This window comes from Notechis scutatus, chromosome 6 (assembly GCF_049901735.1).
Source record: "Notechis scutatus isolate UNSWTSFEM ecotype Mainland chromosome 6, rNotScu1.2, whole genome shotgun sequence".
In the NCBI taxonomy this organism is placed as follows: domain Eukaryota; kingdom Metazoa; phylum Chordata; class Lepidosauria; order Squamata; family Elapidae; genus Notechis; species Notechis scutatus.
This window is the reverse complement of record NC_142014.1, coordinates 3,282,731-3,305,395: the sequence shown is the minus strand read 5'-3', so window position 1 is coordinate 3,305,395 and position 22,665 is coordinate 3,282,731. Positions and strand designations below refer to the sequence as shown.

Below are 22,665 nucleotides of genomic sequence, written 5' to 3'. Positions count from 1 at the left end.
TCTAGATGACTCTGGGAGCATCTAATATGATGGTCTTTGGATTCCTTCCTTCCTTCTTTCTCCCTCCTTCCCTCCCTCCCTCCCTCCCTTTCTTTCTTTCTTTCTTTCTTTCTTTCTTTCTTTCTTTCTTTCTTTCTTTCTTTCTTTCTTTCTTTCTTTCTTTCTTTCTTTCTTTCTTTCTTTCTTTCTTTCTTTCTCTTTCTTTCTTTCTCTCTTTCTCTTCTCTCTCTCTCTCTCTCTCTCTTCTTTCATTCTTCCTCCTTCTTTCTTTCCTTCTTTCTCCCTCCCTCCCTCCCTCCTTTCTTTCTTTCTTTCTTTCTTTCTTTCTTTCTTCCTTCTTTCTTTCTTTCTTTCTTTCTTTTCTTTCTTTCTTTCTTTCTTTCTTTCTTTCTTTCTTTCTTTCTTATTTCTCTTTCTTTGTCCTTCCTTCTTTCTCTCTCTCTCTCTCTCTTTCTTTCTTTCGTTCTTCCTCCTTCTTTCTTTCTTTCTTTCTTTCTTTCTTTCTTTCTTTCTTTCTTTCTTTCTTTCTTTCTTTCTTTCTTTCTTTCTTCTTTCTCTTTCTTTTGTCCTTCCTTCTCTCTCTCTCTCTCTCTCTTTCTTTCTTTCGTTCTTCCTCCTTCTTTCTTTCCTTCTTTCTCCCCCTCCCTCCCTCCCTTCCTTCTCTTTCTTTCTTTCTTTCTTTCTTTCTTTCTTTCTTTCTTTCTTTCTTTCTTTCTTTCTTTCTTTCTTTCTTTCTTTCTTTCTTTCTTTCTTTCTTCTTATTTCTCTTTCTTTTGTCCTTCCTTCCTTCTTTCTCTCTCTCTCTCTCTCTCTTTCTTTCGTTCTTCCTCCTTCTTTCTTTCCTTCTTTCTCCCCCCCCCTTTCCTCCCAACAAAATTTCTGATTTAGAATTGAAGAGAGACAAGATGATATACCCATTTGAGAAGAATACATGAATGGCTAGGAATCAGAAATCAAACACAGGTTTTAGATTCTGGCTTGTTAGCGAAAAGAGCAGAATTCTTGGTTTTATCATTAAACATAATTCATAACCCTGTCCTTTCTTCTTATAAAATTTCTATTTATTGTATTTTTTTTCTCAGCAGCAGCAAAGGGGAGAGTGGGTAGAATTAAATGTACCCGTATGGTATTCAGAAACCATAAATTAGTTTACCATTTTGTACAAATCCAACCGTTGAACTTTGAGAATTAGATATTCCTTTGCTACAATGCAAATTATTGACTACATTGAATCAATGATTGCTCAATGAACTATTAGATTATAATTTGTTTGGACTCAGATGTTGAATATTTAAATGACTATATCTGCATTTCTACAAATGTGAGAGTTAAATCTTTTAATTGCATCACTAGGATATAATAAGATTTTATCCCTGTGTAACAAATTCTCACATTTGTGCCTGCAGGGAAACAATTGAGACAAAAATATCCTGGGAAAAAAAAACTCCCGAAGCAACGGCTGTTTAAAGTTACCTCCTGCCATATCCATCTTGAAAATCACACTGCAAAACGATCTGAATATTCATGACCTATTATTAAAACCCTCCAGGAAAGATAAAAGATAAAAGCTTGGAGAACTTTGTGATGTCATCAGCAAACAGGGCAATGAGACGAGAGGCCCATAATCCTTATTCTGATTTTATCAGCAATTCCAGCTGTGGAGTTGTTATCATCCAGCCGCTTCTTCTGGCTCTTTGACTGAAGGATGTGTGGTCAGATGGCCAACAAGCCAAAAAGAAGAACTACTTAAGCTGGGTAAATTTTTTTGATAAGTCTCCACCTAAGCCTTACACCTTGTTTCCTTCAAACATTCTTGGCCTCAAGAATGCCAACGGCAGAAATCAAAGTTCTGGAGGTCATCTCTTTAGTATTTAAATTTTGGGAAGCCCCAGGTTTGATCTGCAAAACCTTCCATTCAATAATATCAATCATGCTTGGAAAGATCTTGAGGTCTTGGAGAACGCCTTCAGATTTTGAAATGGCTGCCCTGAAGGAAGCATTATCCTGACCCAACATTTAGAAATTTCATACTTTCTTGTAGATGATGCTGAGATTATCATGAGAAACATTTAGTGGTTACCATCTCTTCCAATTCCTTTGCCTTGAACTGTGGCTGCACAACTCAACCCCACCAGTCCCAATTTCCTGATCGGGAGATCCTTAGATTCCCTGAAACAGGTGAATGATTATGGACACGCTGTGTTATCTTTATGGATGGAGCGGCTCACCTGTATGGAAACACTGCTATAAGATCCTCCAATGACTCCTGCGATGAGCAACGGGGTGTTTTCCTGAACTGCATAGGAGCCATCAGGGCACATGTACTCTGCTTCATCCACTTTCGTCAACGAAGCCCTGACAAACTCCAGGGACTGTTCCAAGGCATAGGTGTCTCGTGAGCAGGTATCCAAAATGTGGACTCCAAGCTTAATCCCCGGGAGCAGGTGGCTGTCCCCGTTGATCTCATCGATGGCAAACAGCATAGCCTCCAACCTCTGGATGCCCCGGTCTTCGTTGATTCTTCCGCATTCTTCGGTGCCAGTCCCCTTCTCCTTGATTGGGAAGAGGCCTCCCAGCACCAGGTCTCCTTCTATTTTAATTTCTTTCCTTAAAAAGTTGTGGTCACCTAAAGAAAGGAAGACACTTCTGGAGAACAAAGCCAGCGCAAGCATAAGAAGCCTTGCCAACATCTTCACTGGTCCTCTTCCGGCAGCTCTAAGAAACAAACATCAGAGGTCTTCATTCTCTCCAGCACGTAGCTTCACGGGATGAAGAGCCATCCCATCGAGAAGGAAGGAACAAACCAACTGGACCTTCTGTCAGGTGCCTACAGAGATGGAAAAGTAATTAGGAAGAAGGTGAAATGCAGAACGGATCATAAAATTGTTCACCGCAAATATCTTCAGGGTAAATCTTCACGGGAAGCTTGGACCAAGTTCTCTAATGGTGACACAAGAATGACAGGATGACTATTCTCGTCAATCTGACATCCTCCTGAAAATGTGAGGCCATTTGCTACTCTGAAAACAGGCCAGGTTATTGTCAACTCTGAAGTGAGCCTGGAGGCTTCAGAGTAGCCACACAGCAGTGGGAGGGCGGAAATAGTTAGATGGGGTTTTGTCGCCAAAACAATGAAGTTTTCCTGTGGAAACCAAGGACATTCTCACAGGGGGCTGGCCAGAGGAGGAGCCAGTGACCCAGCAGCCAGCTAGCACTTGGATTGGACAACGTGACCAGTGACTTGTGGGGAAGGGGAAAACTTTTGTTTTTAATTAGGTGAAAGCCGCGGGAAACCTCCGTCGGCTTTTACCAGTTTGTGCCAAAATGATGTATCCAATAAACTGTTCTTTGATGAAACTCGAGTGCCTTGGAGTTTGTTTTCTATGGGTGCATTACTTGGAACCAGAGGTGGGTATTCAGGCAGTTCAGACCAGTTCTGGAGAACCGGTAGCAGAATTTTTGAGTAGTTCGGAGAACTGGCAAATCCCACCTCTGACTGGCCCCGCCAACTCCCTCTATTTTCTGCCTCCTGAATCCCAGCTGTTCAGCTGGGTCTTCTTTTGTTGCCCTGCCCAGGAGAACGGAACTGGAAAGCAGGTTAGTGGGGTGGGGAGGGAATGGGATTTTACAGTATCCTTCCCATGCCACGCCCACCAAGCCACATCCACCAAGCCACACCAACAGAACAGGTAATAAAAATTTTTAAATCCCACCACTGCTTGGAATGCTGACATCTATTGTTCATACAAACACAGTATATTTCTGAACTTTATGAAAGATCCCCAAGGTGGTTTTTTCCCCCCCCAAAGGCATCCAAGCTTCTTCAGTTCTTCTTCAGAACTGAAGAAGCTTCTTGGATGAGAAGTGAAACCTCTTCAAGTAAAAACAAAGAAAGTCCAGTTGCTTTTTGAAAAAGCACTTTTGGGACAACCATGAGCTGGATGACAGAGAATGTCCATTGTCATGTTTGAAAGGGGCTTCCTTTTATACCATGATGCAATTCAGCAGGAGAATGCCAATTTTCTCCATCTCGAAGGAGACTTCTGCAGTACGTGACCCCTGCCATGCTGCCTAACAGAGCTAGCACTTATGACACCTGGTGTGTGGATGTGTGGTTTGGGACTGCACATTTCCTAAGTTGTTTGGGGCTGAGAATTTGAGAATTGCACTTCCAAAACATTTTAAGGCAACAGGTTGGAGAGAGTGGGGCTTCATTAGGGATACCGCCTTATCTTGATCACACAGCTGGGCAAATCCCTTTCTTATTTATCTTTCCAACTGGGCCCATCTCAGAGATGACCCAGGTGATAAATCAGTAGCTATCTGCATATTCTGAAATATTCAAAACTGAAAAAGCTTTCAATTCTGAGTTACTTGTTTCATCCCCATCATAACTGTGAGTGGTTATTAAGCAAGTTGCTAAAGAGTACCTGTAAGGTATCAAGATAGGGCAGATGGCTAGCTACTCCTAGGTCTTGGACCTGCAGTTTTGCAAAAATGATGTGCTTGTCCCATGGTCATATTCCTGGATGGCGTGCCCTTTCAAGATATGGGGGAACACAACCCTGAATGCTCCCTATGAAAAATAAGATTGCATCCTGAAGGAAATAAATAATAATAATAATTAGAGAGTGGACCCGGAACAGGATTTCTACTTAAGATAGGTTTATTTCCTTCTCTCTCTTGGAGGCTCTTGTCTGGAGAACCTCTCAGCTATGAAGCTGAGCTTTTCCCAGGTCAATTTAGCTTTTGCTAGGTAGAAGCAGAAGCACATACCTTATCTCAGTTTCCTTCAAAGTGCATAAAAACTGTGGCTGTGATAGGTCAGGATCCATACTTAAACTACTTTGTCAACCAAGGCTGTGATTTATACACGCGGTGTCCTTTGAACATGTCGGTCTGAATATTAAGAGAATGTAAAATGATTTCCAAATTCATAGGATTTAGTCAAAGAACAATAAATTCTACAAAAAGCAATAAAAATACAAATAAGTTATACAAAGGAGATGCACAGAAATATCATAACTCTTATGCCAAGAATCAGAAAGTCTGCTCCAGCAGTGAATAGTGCTGAATTTAGAATATATAACTTTATGGAAATAAGATGTATGAAAGATGACTGTAGGTTTGTGATTCAAATGTAAATTCAGTCAGATTTTTCAAGACTGGTATCATCCCTCAAATTGGGATGATAACTCCATGAATTTTCTACCAACTTGTGTAACTGCACACGGACAGATTCTATGTCCCACTCATAATCCTAATGTTAGCTTAGATGATAGTCTGTGGCCAAAAATTACGTTATCTCGTCTACTTCAGAATTGCCTTGAGAGTAAATGAGAAGAACAACAGTGTTCAGTCAATTATAGGCATCCCGTACAAGCCATGATTACATCACTGATGATGTGATGTCATTGCACAGGTGAGACTCATAAGATTCCATCACTGACACAATGAGATCATGATAAACATCACTTCTGTGCATCACTGAGGCTGAAGAATCAGGGGAAAAAACTTTCTGATACATGTATTCCTGCATAAATCTACTTAAATGTACACTGTGTTGAACCCAGTGGAGTTTAGTGGGTACTTAAATTTGAGAAAAATCAAAGCTCTTATCTGATTATAGAGAAGAGTGATCAAGAGGATTAGGGGACTGCAGGCTAAAACATGTGAAGAACGGTTGCAGGAACTGGGTTTGGCTAGTCTAGGAAGAGGGGGACCAGGGTGGACAGGAGAGCAGTGTTCCAATATTTGAGGGGCTGCCCCAGAGAGGAGGCGGGGGTCAAGCTATTTTCCAAGGCACTCGAAGGCCAGACAAGGAATAATGGATGGAAACTGATCAAGGAGAGATTCAACCTGGAAATAAGGAGGAATTTCTGACTGTGAAAGCAATCAACCAATGGAACAGAAGTTGCCTTCAGAAGTTGTAGGAGCTTCATCTCCGAAGGCTTTTAATAAGAGACTGGAGTACCATCTGTCAGAAACGATATAAGGTCTCCTGCTTGGGCAGGGGGTTGGATTAGATGACCTACAAGGTCCCTTCCAACTCTGTTAATCTGCAATCTATAGAGAATCCGCTCAACATTAGAAAAGTAACTTCCGCAAATTAGCCTAAAATTCCACACCCTCATACACTCATGCACCACACCCACAAAACACTGAAGGATAGTAATGATTGCATCACACAAATGTCGCCCCTCCGTCTTCATTCTCACGGGTGTACGATGTTGCGGTTAATAAAACACATGTTTTGTGAGCGAGTGAGAAGCCACAGCAAATTACATCCCGTGATCAGCCTGATTATTTTAACAGCTCCACCGAGCGCGGCCCGACGATCTCTGGAACTGTGGCAGGCGTTAAAAAAGAAAGAAAGAATGAATACAGCATGATGGATGGCGGATTCCACCTGCTTGCTTGTATGTTTTAATTGTGGATGTCACAAGAGCACATAGGCCACAAGCGTTGGGCCTGGTAATAAATCTTTTTTCCCCAAGCGCTGTATTGATTTTTCCCACGTCTGCACACTCACATGGACTCTTCTCCTGGGCGAGAAGCCAACCATGAAAGTGATGTAGATAAAACACTGTGCTGTTTTGTTCAAGTTAGTAATCAAGGAAAGGTCTATTAAACATTTGGAGGGAAACCAAGCCCAGGCACCAACTTCGTAACGTTAGAGGCTACTGTAGGTTTTCTTTCTTTGGGCGATGTTTGACTGTCCGTAATTTATAGGAGCCAAGTTAGAGGTTGGGTTCAGCAACAACTTCTAGTTCAGGAGGCTATGACACGATCTTTTCAAAAGTAATTTGTGCCATCAAGTCAGGCATGACTCCTGCAGATGGTGTGGTACAATATTCTCCACCTCCACCTGTCTGGTTATGGTTCACAGGTCTTCTTCCAAGGATGCTTACATGACATCCTTGATTCTGTCCATCTGTGCTCTTCTCCTTCATCTCTTTGCCTCAACCTCACCAAGCCGGTTATTCCTCCTACTCCCAGACTGTGTCATGCGCTGGCCAGGCCCACGTGCAATTTAGTGAAGGGAGGGAAAGTCCCAATGCATCACGTGACACTGCTGTGAGGATGAGATTTTGACACCCCTGTTCTAGCATGTATTATGTCATAGAACCATAGGATTATAGTCCTGGATATCTAATCTAACAAATCTAAACTTAAACATCTTTTCTTGGATAGCTCAATGGAAGAGAAATTGATTGCCTTCCTTGGTTATACTAGTGAGTTTCCCTTTCTGTACTTTACGTTTTTCTCCCTTCCTTTTAATGACTCCATAATCTTTTGCAAGGTGGAGTCTGGGCAACTGAATGGAGCTAGCAGAAGGTTTACTGGCCGGATGCCCTTCCTGTCACCAATGCAGAGTTTTGTTCAGCAGAAATATTCTCAGTCTGCCCCAAGAGAGAAAAATACCTGCCTCTACCTAGAATTGAACTCACAGCCTCCTGAGTGTGAGGTGAGAGTTCCACCTCTAGGCACCGCACCACTCCTTACATTTTCTGGTCTGTCTTTCTGTCATTTTAGACATGATCCCTTGTTCTACAGCCTTGGGTGTTGGAAACCAACTCTTTTCTTTGTGAGAACCCTTCAAAGCCTGCCTTTCCTCTCCCTTCAACCACCTTTATCTCAATTCCTTCGATTTTGGTTCGGAGAAGTAAAAAGTGGCTGAATCTCATGAAGTGTCCCAGATCTCAAATCTCTTTAAAGCTGATGTAAGAACGACATCAATGTTGTTGGAATTCTAATATGAGATCTTATGAGGCTTCACCTATTGTGATTTTTTTTTTAAAAAAAACCCACCTTATATTTTATTTTGGAATATGTATCGATGCCTCCAATTTTGAAAAAGAACACAAGAGAAGGCATTGGTTATAAGCAGAGGCACAGAACAAACAACCAAGGATTTAGCTGGATCAGGGCTCTGTTAATGAAAGTACCTAAAAGGACAGCCAGCTGATAGGCATCACTTTCTGCTACAGAACAGCTGTGCCTCGGTTTCAACTGGAGATAACAGAATAACAGAGTTGGAAGGGACCTTGGAGGTCTTCTAGTCCACCCCCTGCTCAAGGCCAAGATTCTATGCCATTCCAGACAAATGGCTGTCCAGTCTCTTCTTAAACACCTCCAGTGATGGAGCAATCACAACTTCTGGTGGCAAGCTGTTCCACTGGTGAACTGTCCTCCCTGTTATGAAGTTTCTCCTTAATTCCAGGTTGCTTCTTTCCTTGATGAATTTCCATCCATTGCTTCTTGTCCTGCCTTCAGGTGCTTTGGAGAATAGCTTGAGCCCCTTCTTTTTTGAGGCAGCCCCTCAAATATTGGAACATGGCTATCAAGTCACCCCTGGTCCGTTTCATGAAACTAGACCTACCCAGTTCCTGCAACCGTTCTTCATATGTTTTAGCCTCCAGTCCCCTAATCCTCTTTGTTGCTCTTCCTTGCACTACTCCTTCCAGAGTCAAGCAAACATGGAAATCCTGGACTGAAAATTTGTTATCATTAAAGTTTTGCATAAAGTGAAATTTAAAGAAAACTTTGAAAGCTTTCCTCAGATCGAACATCAGTCAGAAGACAAATAACTTTAAAAAAAAAAACTTCAACATTTCAGCATAGGCACTATGTTGAAGATATTAATAGAAGTGTAATATAGCTGAATTAAATATAGCTACCACATGTTAAATTTTTTAAATCTAATTCTTGCAATTAGTGCCAGAATGGTTTCAATTCTCAGACCAACTTCTAAATATTAGCTGATACCATTCAAGTTTACTAAACGCTGTAATGGATTAATCCAAAGTTAGACAGGATAGCTCCAAAATAGAGGCATTTCTGATGAGATTTTGACTTGGTCACTGGAAGCTGTTTTTCTAAAGGGACTTAGAACAGATTTCATTGCAAGAGAATTCGTGCTCCTAATGTAATTTTTTCATGAAATCTAAGTCAGATGGACCATGGGGCATGCTGATTTTGTGGGACCTAAAATCCCTTTTAATTATACAGAAGGCCACCTGGGTAAAATCCATGAACTGGAGGTTGGCCTCAGCAACGAGAAGGAGGAGGAAAGAAAGAAAAGAAGGAAGGAAGGAAGGATGATGCTTGATTTCTGCAAATTACAGAAAACAGATAGAAGAGGGAGGAGGAGGAGGAGAAGAAGAAGGGGAGGAAAGAAAGAAAGAAAAGGAAGGAAGAAAAGAAAGAAAAATGATGCTTGATTTCAGCAAATTACAGAATAAGAGCAGAACAAGAAGGAGGCGACAAAGAAAGAAAGAAGAAAGGAAGAATGATGCTTGATTTCTGCAAATTACACAATACAGATAGAAGGAGGAGGAGGAGGAGGAGGAGGAGGAGGAGAAGGGGAGGAAAGAAAGAAGGAAGGAAGGAAAGAAAGAAGAATGATGCTTGATTTCTGCAAATTACAGAATCCAGATAGGAGGAGTATTTTTTGTAAAATTAAAACTGTTTTTATCTACATAATCCCATATCCATAGTACTAAAGGATGTCCATGATCCTGAGGGAGAGTGACATTATTAAAAAGAGAAGATTGATTTTTTAAAACCAATTAAATGTACCCCCACAACAAAATCCTGTAACCTCTGGGGGCATGTGCGGAAGGTGTGAGAAAAAAAACCACATGCATGATGACACAACAATTCAAGTGTGACTTGTTTTTACGTAAGGCATTGTAAAGTGTGAGGACAGCACTTCTGAGCCATCTTTATACAGTGTTGTTTTTTTTTGTACAGATGTTGCTGCTAATGCAACGTGAGGTGATCTGACACACACTCATACAGAATATGTTGAGGTTTCTTTTAACAGCATAGAGGCTAATTTTTGAACGGGTGTGAACCAGGACTCTGGATGTGGCTGTCACCTTGATTTTTCTGTCCACCCCTGTAGATGCCCCGAGGCTTTATTTAGATCTGGTGAAATAATCCCTCTTACTTTAGGACCAATGACATGGCATTTTGCAGTGACTTACATAGCTTTATTTAAGGACTTTGGGTGATATGAGCATGCGGATGTATAAATGATTGTTGCATGTGCTCCCATCCTATGATTTATGATGTATCAAGTTTTGCTGATGACAGAGACATACCAAATATAAAAAATAAAATAAAAAATAGCTGAAATGCATAACTTTCCCAACTGGAAGCAACCACTCTTTCAACAATGAATCAGTGGAAAATTAATGATATTATTGAATCCATATTTGGTGCATCAAATGACCAAAATCTACCACAGATTGTCCCAAAAGGCAGTCCTTTTCTGAAGATTAGGATTTATTCTAGAAACATTCAGTACATATTTTCTAATTTCAGAACAATGGATCTGTTATCTTTCTTTTAATCTATCGTATTTACTTTGTTTTGCCACACTTGAATAATTTAGCATCTCTTAACCTTGCAGCTGTAATCATGAATGAAATAATTTCACTACGTAAATAGGTTTTGGATGTAACTGAGCAAAACCAGCAAGGAGCCTAGGGTTAATCTTTTTGGAGTCATGTTTTGTAACTTTACTCATTTCTGGAACGGCTTAGCGAATTTACAAATGATCCGTGATACCTATGAAGCAATTATCTACCTAAAGCAAAGATTAAACGATAAAATAGGGGGGGAAAAGTTATACTGGAGACAAGAGACAAGTGTTTTGGAAGTGCTGAAAATTATGCAGTTCTAAAGATAATGTATAAAGTTATTAGCACTGGATGGTGAAGACATTAATATCAGTTTAATGTCTTCGTGGAATACAGACAATATGAATTCCTTCAAATTATAGCTTCTGCATTTAGAAAACAAGAAATACGGTTAGTACTAATAGCAAACTTGATAAATCAGATCCCGTTAACTAAGTAAAAAGTGACACCTAAATCTATCAGAGAACATTATTCTTTATTTATCTAAAAACTCTGAAACAAGTGAGATCGCTAATTACTTAGCAAACTGCAATTGCATCGAATTAATGGATAAATGTAGAGATGCTTCAACAGGGATAGAAGGCTAAATACATAAATGCCATAACCATTTTTTCCTTCTGTACAATTGTGAGACCACCGAGACAAGTCAGACAGAGGAAAACAGAATAACAGAGCTTAAAGGGACTTTAGAGGTCATCTAGTCCAACCCCCTGCTCAAGCAGGAGAACCTATACCATCCCAGACAAATGACAACTTCTGAAGGCAACCCATTCCACTGATTAATTGTTGTAACAGTCAGGAAATTTCTCCTTTGTTCTAGGTTGGATCTCTCCTTGGTTGGTTTCCATCCCTTCTTTCTTGTCCTGCCCTCTTGTGCTTTGGAGCATAGCTTGACTCCCTCTTCTTTGGGGCAGCCCCTGAGATATTGGAAGACTGCTATCATGTCCCCGCTAGTCCTTCTTTTTATTAGACTAGCCAGACCCAGTTCCTGCAACCGTTCTTTGCATGTTTTGGCCTCCAATCCCTTAATCATCTTTGTTGCTCTTCTCTGCATTCTTTCCAGAGTCTCAACATATTCTTTATATTATATATATTATAGTGACCAAAACTGGATGTGGTATTACAAGCATGGTCTTACCAAGACCTTATAAAGCAGTACTAATACTTCATATGCTCTTGATTCTGTCCCTGCAGTTTTCTTGGCAAGCAATTTTCAGAAGTGCCTGCTCATGTAATGCTATATGAACATATTGGAAAACACTGTTGGAGCAATATATCAACGTAACGCACCAGAATACACGGGTTTAACCATTCTCTGAGAGAATGGTGGACCTGTCTTTTTCAACCCAGGTTTGGTGAACTTTATTTGAGGGGCTATCAGAGAGAAGAGGGGGCAAATCTATTCTCCAAAGTGCCCGAGGACAGGACAAGAAGCAACCAATTGTCATCTCACAATTGTCTCACAAAGAAACTGTAAGGACAGTAATGGGCCATGGGTTTTGTGACTGAGGCAGATTCACAACTCAGCTGCTAGGTGACTGCAGTGGTGGGGTTCATTTTTTTAATTACCGGTTCTGTGGGCGTGGCTTGGTGGGTGTGGCTTGGTGGGCGTGCCAGGGGAAAGAGATACTGCAAAATCCCCCTTCCTTCCCCACCCCACTGACCTGCTTTCCAGCTCCGTTCTCCTGGCCAGGGCAACCAAAGAAGACCCAGCCGATCATCTGGGACTCGATGGGAGGCAGAGAAGAGATGGGGCTGGCAGGGCCAGTCAGAGGTGGGATTGGCTGGTTCTCCGAACGACTCAAAACTTCTACTACCGGTTCTCCAGAATTGGTCAGAACCGGCTCAATACCACCTCTGGGCAACTGCCTGCTTACACACTTTCCTTCTAAAAACTTGGCTAATGCATATAAGTAAGGCCATGTGAATAATACTCGAAGTCAAATTTGATCAATTATCAGAGATCACTTTATTAACAGTGATAAAAAGCTGAGAAAATGTCTACAAGAATCTACCGGATGCCATATTTGCCCAGATAGATTTTAAACCATTGGGATGTTTTTACTTCAAGTAGAATCACAACTAGTTTTAAAAAAATGTAATTATGGTATTCTCTTGCAAAAGATTAATAATTAAAACTAAATGCAGTCATCTGTCTTAATTATAATTTGGAAGAATTTCAGCAATTAAAATGACTTATCTTTATATATAAAAGTCTCAGACATTTCTATTTCCCTTATTTTTAACTTGACTTGGCACATGGCAGCGAATTATTTATTTCTGCACAAGTTATTAAAAAAAACCATTTGATCAGGCAAGCCATCTAACCTAGTCAAAAGTGTGATTTGTTTTAATTCAAAAATAGGATTTGCATGCTTTTTAATTAAAACTCGTGCAGTATTTAGAACTCAAAACACCATTCAGTGAATTCAGACTGTGCCATTGCTAGATTCTCCATTTCTCATGGCAAAATCATTGCTCTCCGATATTAAGAACATGAATGAACATAATCAGTTCAAGAAACAGGAATACCAAGGATTTTATACTTGCTTGCTGAAGGGACATCTGTTTCTGGTGAATATAATTTGAAAAAGAATTGGCCCCATGTTCTATCCCGATTTCAAATGACAATTATTGTTATACAGGCCACTCTGCAGGAGTATGTCTATGTCACAAAAACTTAGATGGCATCCATAGTCATCTTCTGCGGAGATTCTCAGACACAGATAAACCTCCAAGTGGCCTCAACGACCCTCTAAAAGGATACAAATGACCAGCTGTCTGCAAGGAATCTAAATCTTTCCATTCCCCACCGTCCAGTCAGAGCTGAAGAAGCTTCTTGCATGAGAAGTGAAATGTCTTCAAGGAAAAACCAGAAAGCTGAGTTGCCTCCTGAAAAAGGACCTTTGGGACATCCATGGTCATGCTATCAACGACCCACCTTGATTTAATTTACAAATTTCATATCCATTTTAATTTAATTTAATTTCTATCTACATTTATCTATTCTCTCTCTCTCTCTCTCTCTCTCTCTCATTCTCCACCCACCATTTTCTTTTTATCTCTCTCTGTCTCTGTCTAATTTGTGTCTGTATATGTGTCCATCCATCTATCTGTCCATCCAACCACTTAACTTCCCAGGCATTTGGATTTACTATGATTGGGCAGTAGTATGCTTTCTTTCTCTCTCTGTCTCTCTCACATACACACATACACACAATCAAAGCATCTTTAAGAGAGACAGAGGCAGAGAGAGAGAGAGAGAGAGAGAAACACACAATTAAAGCATCTTTTCCCACTAAGACTGTTATAAGTTGCAGTGATTTACAAGAAAATGCCAGCTTTGCTGCAATTTCAGCTATATCAGAGCAAACCCAGAAATAATTTACTCAGTGCCTGAAAGCAGTAAACAGCCTGGGATCAATCAGAGTCAGAGCTGGCACTTGCAAAGAGTTGTAAAGAAGTGGCTTGCAGGTAGCCACTCTTCCACCACCCTGAATTATGGATTCAGAAGATGAGTTTGTAGTCTATAATGCCACCTCTGGAAGCAGCAGCAGCAGCAAAAAAAAAAGTGGGGGGGAGAGGGGGCAATTAAACAACACAGAACTGGGAAAATTGGGGCTTCATGGCAGCTGATCATAAATATGTAGCTGGACTAAAATAAGGATATTCAGGGAGCCACTGATAACAGCTAATAGCCAAATGTGCCAGGCTGTTTAGTGATCTCAATCTCAGGATGTCACGGAAGCCATTTTGCAACACTTTTGGCTCAGGGGGAAAATGTGGCTTTTTCCATTTTTCAGAGTTTATAGAACCATTTGCACCAAGGGAATCTATGCAGCGACCGAGTTGTTGTAAGGGAAGCTGAGACGGAGGCAGAGGTGGAATTCAGCCGGTTCTGGAGAACCAGTAGCAAAAATTTTGAGTAGTTTGGAGAACCGACCAATTCCCACCTCTGACTGGCTCCCACATCTCTTCTCTGCCTCCCATTGAGTCCCAGCTGATCGGCTGGGTCTCCTTTTGGTTGCCCTGCACAGGAGAACAGAGCTGGAAAGCAGGTTAGTGGGGTGGGGAGGGAAGGGGGATTTTGCAGGAACCTTCCCCTGCCACGACCACCAAGCCACACCCTCCAAGCCATGCCACACCCACAGAACCAGACCCACAGAACTGGTAGTAAAAAAATGGAATCCCAGACTGGACGGAGGTGTCTCACCATTGTCATAAAATGAGACTCAGAGTTCAGGCAGCTTCCAGCCTCCTGGATATGACAGGATACATATCTCACCTGGGCTGAAATCAGAAAGCCTGGGAAACGTGTGCATCATTGTGTATTTGTGGGTAAGGCTCCTCACAGGTGCTCCACAACCAGAGAGATAAACTGATCATGTGGCTGATTGTGACACTGCTACTGTGTATATTGATTCTCTCCATGGCGCTGGAGAACAAACGCGGAAAATGGAGATGAAATCAGTTGCTCTGGTGCATTTTCTTGAGGAAAGTTCAGAACCTGTTAGACGTTAATAAAGTCTCCAAAACACTAAATGACACATGGTGATTATTCAGTCATCACCCCATTTTGGTGTAATTAAGACTGTTCCTCTCCAGATAGTCTCCAATCTACAAGATAATGATGGAGACTTTCTTTCTTTCTTTCTTTCTTTCTTTCTTTCTTTCTTTCTTTCTTTCTTTCTTTCTTTCTTTCTTTCTTTCTTTCTTTCTTTCTTTCTTCCTTCCTTCCTTCCTTCCTTCCTTCCTTCCTTCCTTCCTTCCTTCCTTCCTTCCTTCCTTCCTTCCTTCCTTCCTTCCTCCCTCCCTTCCTCCCTTCCTCTCTCTATTTACTTACTTACTTACTTATATCTTGCCTTTATTATTTTGATAAATAACTCAAGGGGGTGAACACACAATATTCCTTCCTCCTCCTATTTTCCCCACAACAACAGCCTTGTGAGGTTGGTTGTGCTGAGAGAAAGTGACTGGCCCAAAGTTGGCCGTTGGCTTTGGGCCAGTCACCCAGTAAGGCAGGACTAGAACTCACTATCTCCTGGTTTCTCGGTCAACACCTTAACCTATAACCCAAACTGGCTCCGTCCTTTGTTTGAGCAAAGACGTATTTACAGGTTTTTTATAGGTACAACCACGAAGATGCACAAATGTTCACAAATACACATACATGCACCTTGCCTGCTCATTTATTATTTTGGGGTGTGTGTGTGACTTTGTGGGCGTAACTGTGTAGTTTTCTTGGCAATATGGGCAAGCAGTTTCTCCTTGGATGTTTTTCTGAGTTATCCATTTAGTTTAGAGACCAGGGTTCCTTGGAGGTCCCTCATCCAAGCACTCACTGTGTCCAATTCTGCTGTCTCTGCTACCTGCCGTGATAATGGCAGGCAGCTTTGGAGCAGGAAGATGGGTTTTCCCACCCACCCACTCCCACCATATATATATTTTTAATATCTTTTTTTGAGTGAATACCCATACTGGCTTTGTCTGCGGAAAAACTCCTTTGAATCTCTTGGTTTAGTTGCATTCTACAACAACATTGTACATGCCATTTACATGAATGGGAAGGAGGAGGAGGAAGAGGAGGAGGAGGAGGAGGAGGAGGAGGAAGGAGGACTGTGGGGTCTTGGTGCTCTGAGCTTGATGATTTTCTTGCAGACATTTTATGACCCAACTGTGGAACGTCGTCCATGCTAGAAGGGAGTGGGATTTGCAGAGAGGAGGAGGAGGAGGAGGTGGAGGAGGTGGAGGGGGGTCTGATTTTTTGCTTCATGGTTAGGGTTGCTGTTACCTGCATCTGTATGAAGACAAATTAAATCATGTAAATGAATTTTCCAAATTAAAGCAGATTAACTGAATTAAACCAATCAAGAAAAATGCTCCGAGTATAGGCCAAATTAGCCAGATGTTACGGATCAAAGAGGATCAACAACAAATATATGAAGGGCAGCCCACCACATGAAGCTTAGAAAATAGAATCCAGGGATAGTCAAAGGTGGTTAGAGGGTATGATTAGTTGACCAGGATCAAGTTCCTGAACTGCAAAGGCCATAGAGGTGGTAGATTCACACAGTCTTCACTCACTCACTTTCCTCAATTCTTGGCATTGTAGGTCAGACTGAGGAAGGTGTGATATTTTTCCCCTGGTTGGAGATATTCTAGGTACAAACTGGGATTTTGATTTAGAGCAGAGGTCCCAAAACTTGGTAACTTTAAGACTATGTTGGCTGAGGAATTTTGGGAGTTGAAGTCCACAAGTCTTAAAGTTGCCAAGTTTGGGGACCACTGATTTCGAGCCACATGGGCAGAAGCTGATATGAACAGATCCGATCAAGCTAATCAGGACAAAACCTTTTCTTTCGTTATATTTTTATCCTTTCCTTGTAACTCTGGGGTTTCCTTTCTTCTTTTTGTCTGCCTTCTATTACGTTAAGCACATTTATACAAAAGATAAAAATGTCTGAAAGTAACCAAGGAAATAGGAAATAAATCGGGGTGGAAACATCCCAAGATATTTCTGGTCTGGTCTGAATTTTTGGCTCCTCTAAAGCGCCTTTTCCCACATGTTCCATTGGAATGGAAGTGACATTCACGTTCTTTCTTTTTGGGCAGAAAAATAAAAAGTAGGGAAGTTTCTCCTGCATTTCTCTCATTCATGGGTATTTAGGAAAACCCATTTCCCTGTGAGGAATAGGGTGATGTTTCTTTGGCTTGAGCTGAACACACGGACTAGGATTGGGGCTTTGTGATGTTGGTGTGTATTTGAGTAGACCAGCTTTACAGATCCCGGAGACGCAACACTGTGAGTCTGAAAAGTAAGAATTCCAGGGGCTTTGCTAATATTCACGGTGTGTGTCGTGTTTCAGGAAGAACTTTTTCTGTGATTTGTGTTCATAAAAGTGTCCATTTGTCTTTTGCAAATCGGTTTCTGGTAGGAAGAGAAAGCCAATTCTGCACCCTTGACGTGGAACAACTAGCACAGCTCTTTCTCACAGGTTCTTTTGTCGCCTGTTCTTAACACATTCGTTTTCTTAACACCCAAAAACAACAACAACAACAACAACAACAAAAACTCCTTCCACCCATCATTCTGGAGGCCCCATCTTGGCCAGCTCTCATTGCAATTTCTGCCTCTCATTCATTCATTCCCTTTAAGCCAATTCAACCCTCCCTACTTGGAGTGACTAATGGAAATGTGTTTAAACAGATGAATGGGGACAGGGCGCTGATTAAGTCCCGTGGAGAGCGCCAACCTCTTTAAGGGCCAGCCAAGTGCCAAGGAGGGAGCTGGCAAACTGGCTGCATTTCTTCTGGCTGCTGAGACAGCAGGGGCCCATTCCCACTTAATCAAGGGCGTTGTGCCCCAAACTAACACCTTTTCTTATTTGGGGATTGTTTTGTTGTTGTGTAAAAAAACAAAACACGCCCATGTTCTGCCACCCACACGAACCTCCCAGTGGCTCAGGACCAGCCAGCTCTCTGGGAGGAACTCCAAGAACGATGATGGCTTTTGCAAAGAAAAGAGACTTAGAAAGATGAGGCAGCCCCTCCCGTGGTTCCTGGGGATTCACAAGTGAGGACCTGCAGGGTTGGTCTGCATTTGTGACACCCGAATTACCAGAGGGACCCAACTTCCACATATCAGTTCTCTCTTTGACTTGGTCTGTGTGGGATCTCTTTGTCCTGCAAATTCAGTGGATCAAATTCCCAGAAATACCACCTTGTATCAAGCAACCCAACCCACGCATTGATTTATTTATACACATATACCACGAGTTGATTTACTTATATACTTATACCACATGGTCAGTGGTGGGATTCAAATAATTTAACAACCGGTTCTCTGCCCGAATGATTTCTTCCAACAACCAGTTCACCAAACTTCTCAGAAATTTAACAACCGGTTGTCCCAAACCGGTGCAAACCGGCTGAATACCATCACTGCACATGGTTCAAACAGAACCACTATTAAAAATGAAGCCACAGTTACAATTGTGGGGTCCTTGGTGCTCTCTGAGCTTGCTTTCTAGAAGGGAGTGGGATTTGCAAATCCCACTCCCTTCTAGCACTGATGATGTTACTTAGTTGGGTCATGAAATGTCTGCAAAAGAACCACCAAGCTCAGACAGCACCAAGGAGCCTGCAGTTCAGTCCGGATCTACAGATAGTCTCTTCTACAGTTAAAATTACATGAAGCAATAGAATTAATATACAATGTGATTGTCAGGCGTAAAAGACCAGGTCACACCCAAAGGTCTGACAAATTGATTTATTGCTACTTATGCCTCTGCACAGGAGTCTTCTCAGCTAAGTGTCAGCACCTCTTGGGGTTAGAAAAGGGACAATACATTTCAAAGGAGGTTGCAAGAGGTAGCAATAGAATATAGGAGGTACTTGCAAAACACTTCTATAGGTTTTACTATATAAAATAAAACATCTAGTCTCGCCTTAGTGAGTTCTAGTTGCACCTTAGGCACGAACCAATCACCAGGAGTTGGTGGTCCCACCTCAGGCATGAAAACTGGTTGGGTGCCTCTGGGCCAATCACCAGGAGACTGTGAGTTCTAGTCCTGCATTAGGCACAAAAGCTGGCTGGGTGACTTTGGGCCTATTACTAGGAGATGATGAGTTCTAGTCCCCTTTTAGCCATGAAAGCCAGCTGGGTGCCTTTGGACCAATCACCAGGAATCAGTGAGTTCTAGTCCCACCTTAACCATGAAAACCGGCTAGGTGACTTTGGGCCACCTCTCAGCCCAACTCACCTCACAGGGTTGCCGTTGTGGGGGAAACAGGAGAAGGAAGGAATCTAGTGCATGTTCACCACCTTGAGTTACTTACTGAAGTAATTCAGGTGGCATTTTGAAAATCAAAATATAAGAAGGACCTAGAAATGCTTGTAATCTAAAGAAAAAGGAGAATTCACCACTGTGGTTCTTCCATTCAAGCACTAGCCAAACCCAGGTGCCTTCTGAGCCCAGCGAAGGGTTGCCAGGTGAGCTCACCTGCAGAACCCTGCCAATAGCTATATGCAGTCTAAGCAGCAACCGACCTGCAAAATCTTGGTGGAGACGTCAAAAGGAACTGGGAAAAGAGAAACTTCATCTCATCTTCATACAAATATGCTCAGGGGTCACCGAAGCACAAAGATTTCTGAGGTTTTGGAATAAACCACCACTTGCCAGGAACATATTTTTTATTCACAGGTAACTGGTACAGCAATCACAATCCTTAAGTGTAATACTCACAAAGCTGTACTGAGCTCATTAAAATTTCAAAAAAATAATATAAAATAACCCAATTCCCTTTGGTGTGACTGAGACCGCACAGCACCCTTCCACAAAGTCAGGTTTTTGCACAGTGTTTAGTTATTGATTAAATTCATGGGGCTGCTCATCTCAAATACATGAATCTGGATGTTAAAAGTAGCTTAAAGACATACACAAGTACAAAACCCAAAACCCACACCCAGCAGTCCAAAGAAATCACACTTCATATCAATTAGCGCAACTAATAAATGGACTACCACGCAGCGGTGGGATTCAAATGTTTTTACTACTGGTTCTGTGGGCGTGGCTTGGTGGGCGTGGCAGGGGAAGGAGATACTGCAAAATCCCCCTTCCCTCCCCACCCCACTAACCTGCTTTCCTGCTCCGTTCTCCTGTGCAGGGCAACCAAAGGAGACCCAGCCGATCAGCTGGGACTCAATGGGAGGCGGAGAAGAGATGGGGTTGGCGGGGCCGTCAGAGGTGGGAATTGGCCGGTTCTCTGAGCTACTCAAAATTTCCGCTACCAGTTCTCCAGAACTGGTCAGAACCGGCTGAATCCCACCTCTGCTACCACACCCCCAAATATTCGAGCATATCAACCCTTCAGATTTAAAATCCTGTGTATCTTGAATATATCAAATAAGAAATAGTATTTCCTTGCTTTTTGATCTATATGCATATATAAACTTGGGCATTCCAGGGTTAATTGACAAATTGAAACCTCTTAAGAGGAAAGATTGGGGTAAGCCGGTGTTCTTTGCTGCATGAAAATTGTGCAAATTGCATGTTTTTTTCTGAATATCACCTGGTAATGCCAGCAGAATATCTGGTGAAATAAACAATCATCGTACCTCTTTTGGCACCACATACTATGTGTCCAGAAGACCCTGGATGTGGCTAATACAGGTAGTCCTTAATTTACAACAGTTCATTTGGTGATCGTTCAAAATTATGACAGCACTGAAAAAAGTGAGTTATGTTTTTCACACTTACAACCATTGCAGCATCCCCATGATCATGTGATCAAAATTCAGATGCTGGGCAACTGACTCGTACTTATGACAGTTGCAGTGTCCTGGGGTTATGTGATCCCCTTTTGCAACCTTCTGGCAAGGAAAGTCATTAGGGAAGCCAGATTCACTAAACAACCGAGTTACTAACTTAACCCCTGCAGCGATTCACTTCACAACAGTGGCAAGGAAGGTCATAAAACAGGACAAAACTCAGTTAACAAATGTCTCACTTAGCAGCAGGAATGTTGGGCTGAATTGGGGCCGTAAGTTGTCTGCATTGTAATGTCAGCCTGAGCATCTCCTGGACTGACGTTGGAATAGAGAATTTGCGTAGGACTTCCAACACACTCTTGAGGGGTGGAAGAAGGAAATCTTGAACCCGCGAAGAACAGCTCGTTGTGTGAAAAAAAGGAAGGCGACACCAATGTGTCAAGGCGCTCGCATGTGCAAGGAGCAGGTTTCATTGGAAGCTTCGCGCGCCCAGAACAGCCACACCAACTCGGTTCATTGTGTAAACCAGCTCTGATTTCATTGTGTCTGATTGTGGGCGACTGGCCCTGTCAAAGCCAATCACTCAGGGGAAAAAGCGCTTTGCGATTTGCGATCATCCTGTCCTAAGTAGCCGGCAGACTTTGAAACGAAGGAGCCCAACCAAAGCAGAGCCACGGAGGGAAATGTTCAGGCCGGCTTTGATCTCCTGCTCATTGGATTAGACGTTCTGCTGCTTCACTCCGGAGCGCTTAGCTGGAGCCCGGAGGGAGACAGGCTTCCACAGCTCTGCAGATGGTCTCTGTCTCTCCATCTCTCATGTTTGTAGGTCAATGAGACACGGTAAAATTAAGGAGGAGCCCGTGTAATTAGACACTTGTCAGAAAGGCCTCCATAAATCTACCCTACGTACCCTAATTGACATGCTCAGCAGAGTTGCATCTTGGGATCATAAATCAGAAAATTTTTAGGCTGAGAAGATCGGTAGAGAGAAGGACAAGGCCAGGTCCTATTTCCCTAGGCAGCCTTTTCCCTCTTCAAGATTAAGCCTTCTTGAGGATCCCACCACCGCTCCTTAATGTTACCAACCCCAAGAGTCCTTGTTGGCAATATCCTGTCTGTCAACTCATAAAATATTTCTGTGGCCTTTTAGAGTTGCCAACAGAAAAGGAGGGGGAAGCAGTGGGAAGCAGACATGTTTTTATTTGCACCCAAGGGAGAGAGAAACATCTGTGGCGGCCTAGGATTGACCTCTCAACCAAGGCGACCCCCCCCCCCCCCCCCCCCCCCCCCCCCCCCCCCCCCCCCCCCCCCTTCGCTGCCAAAAAGAAGGGCCCCCCCAAAAGGAAAAAAAAAAAAAAAAAAAAAAAAAACCCCCAAAAAAAAAAAACCCCCCCCCCCACAAAAAACACCCCCCCCCCAACCCCCCCCCCCCCCCTCTGCCCCCCCCCCCCCCCCCGGGGCCCCCGCCCCCCCGTTCGAGCCGCGAGGCCACCACGCTCACTCCCCTTGACCCCACCCTGACACTGCTTTCCCCCTCCTTTCTGTCTGTTGCAAGGCAACTCTAAAAAGTCGTGCAAACAGGATTAGTGAGGGTAGGGGTGTCCCACAATTCCTGAGGTTAGTAAGCCTACCTTCTGGGAATTATGATTGCAACCCATTGCTAAGATGCAGAAGGCTGAGATATTTGAAATTCATATCAGGATATCTGTCCAGATATGAGTGGGGTTGTTTTCCCTTTTGAGGACATTTTTGGTGGATGCAATCAGTACAATCAAAAGCTAATTATTTCTGGCTCGTTGCTGAAGTTCCCAAGACAGCAGAGCCATATAGGTGATGGGACGTGCTTTAATTCTTTCAAAGTTAACCATGTTGATTTTTGGGGAGCGTTTGTTTGATTAGAGATAGTTGACACAGCTTGTGGGAAGTTATTTGGTATGGAAATGGAATCTCACTGGCTCCTTTGTA

The 22,665-nt window shown here is 42.5% G+C and overlaps 1 protein-coding gene across 2 annotated transcripts in view; it reads right to left on the bottom strand.

Annotated features, from left to right (window-relative positions):
• GRM3 (glutamate metabotropic receptor 3) overlaps positions 1-22,665 on the bottom strand; it is a 75,179-nt gene that overhangs the window by 29,118 nt on the left and 23,396 nt on the right. Inside the window, exons 2-3 of one of the 2 annotated variants that reach the window (XM_087969184.1) lie at positions 4,777-4,899; positions 2,229-2,827 (exon numbers count right to left, since the gene is read on the bottom strand). In XM_087969184.1, the coding sequence (XP_087825310.1) occupies positions 2,229-2,690 (462 nt within the window). In that variant the 5' untranslated portion in view covers positions 2,691-2,827; positions 4,777-4,899. The remainder of the gene's footprint in view (positions 1-2,228; positions 2,828-4,776; positions 4,900-22,665) is intronic. The other variant, XM_026682616.2, reaches the window with a different exon arrangement.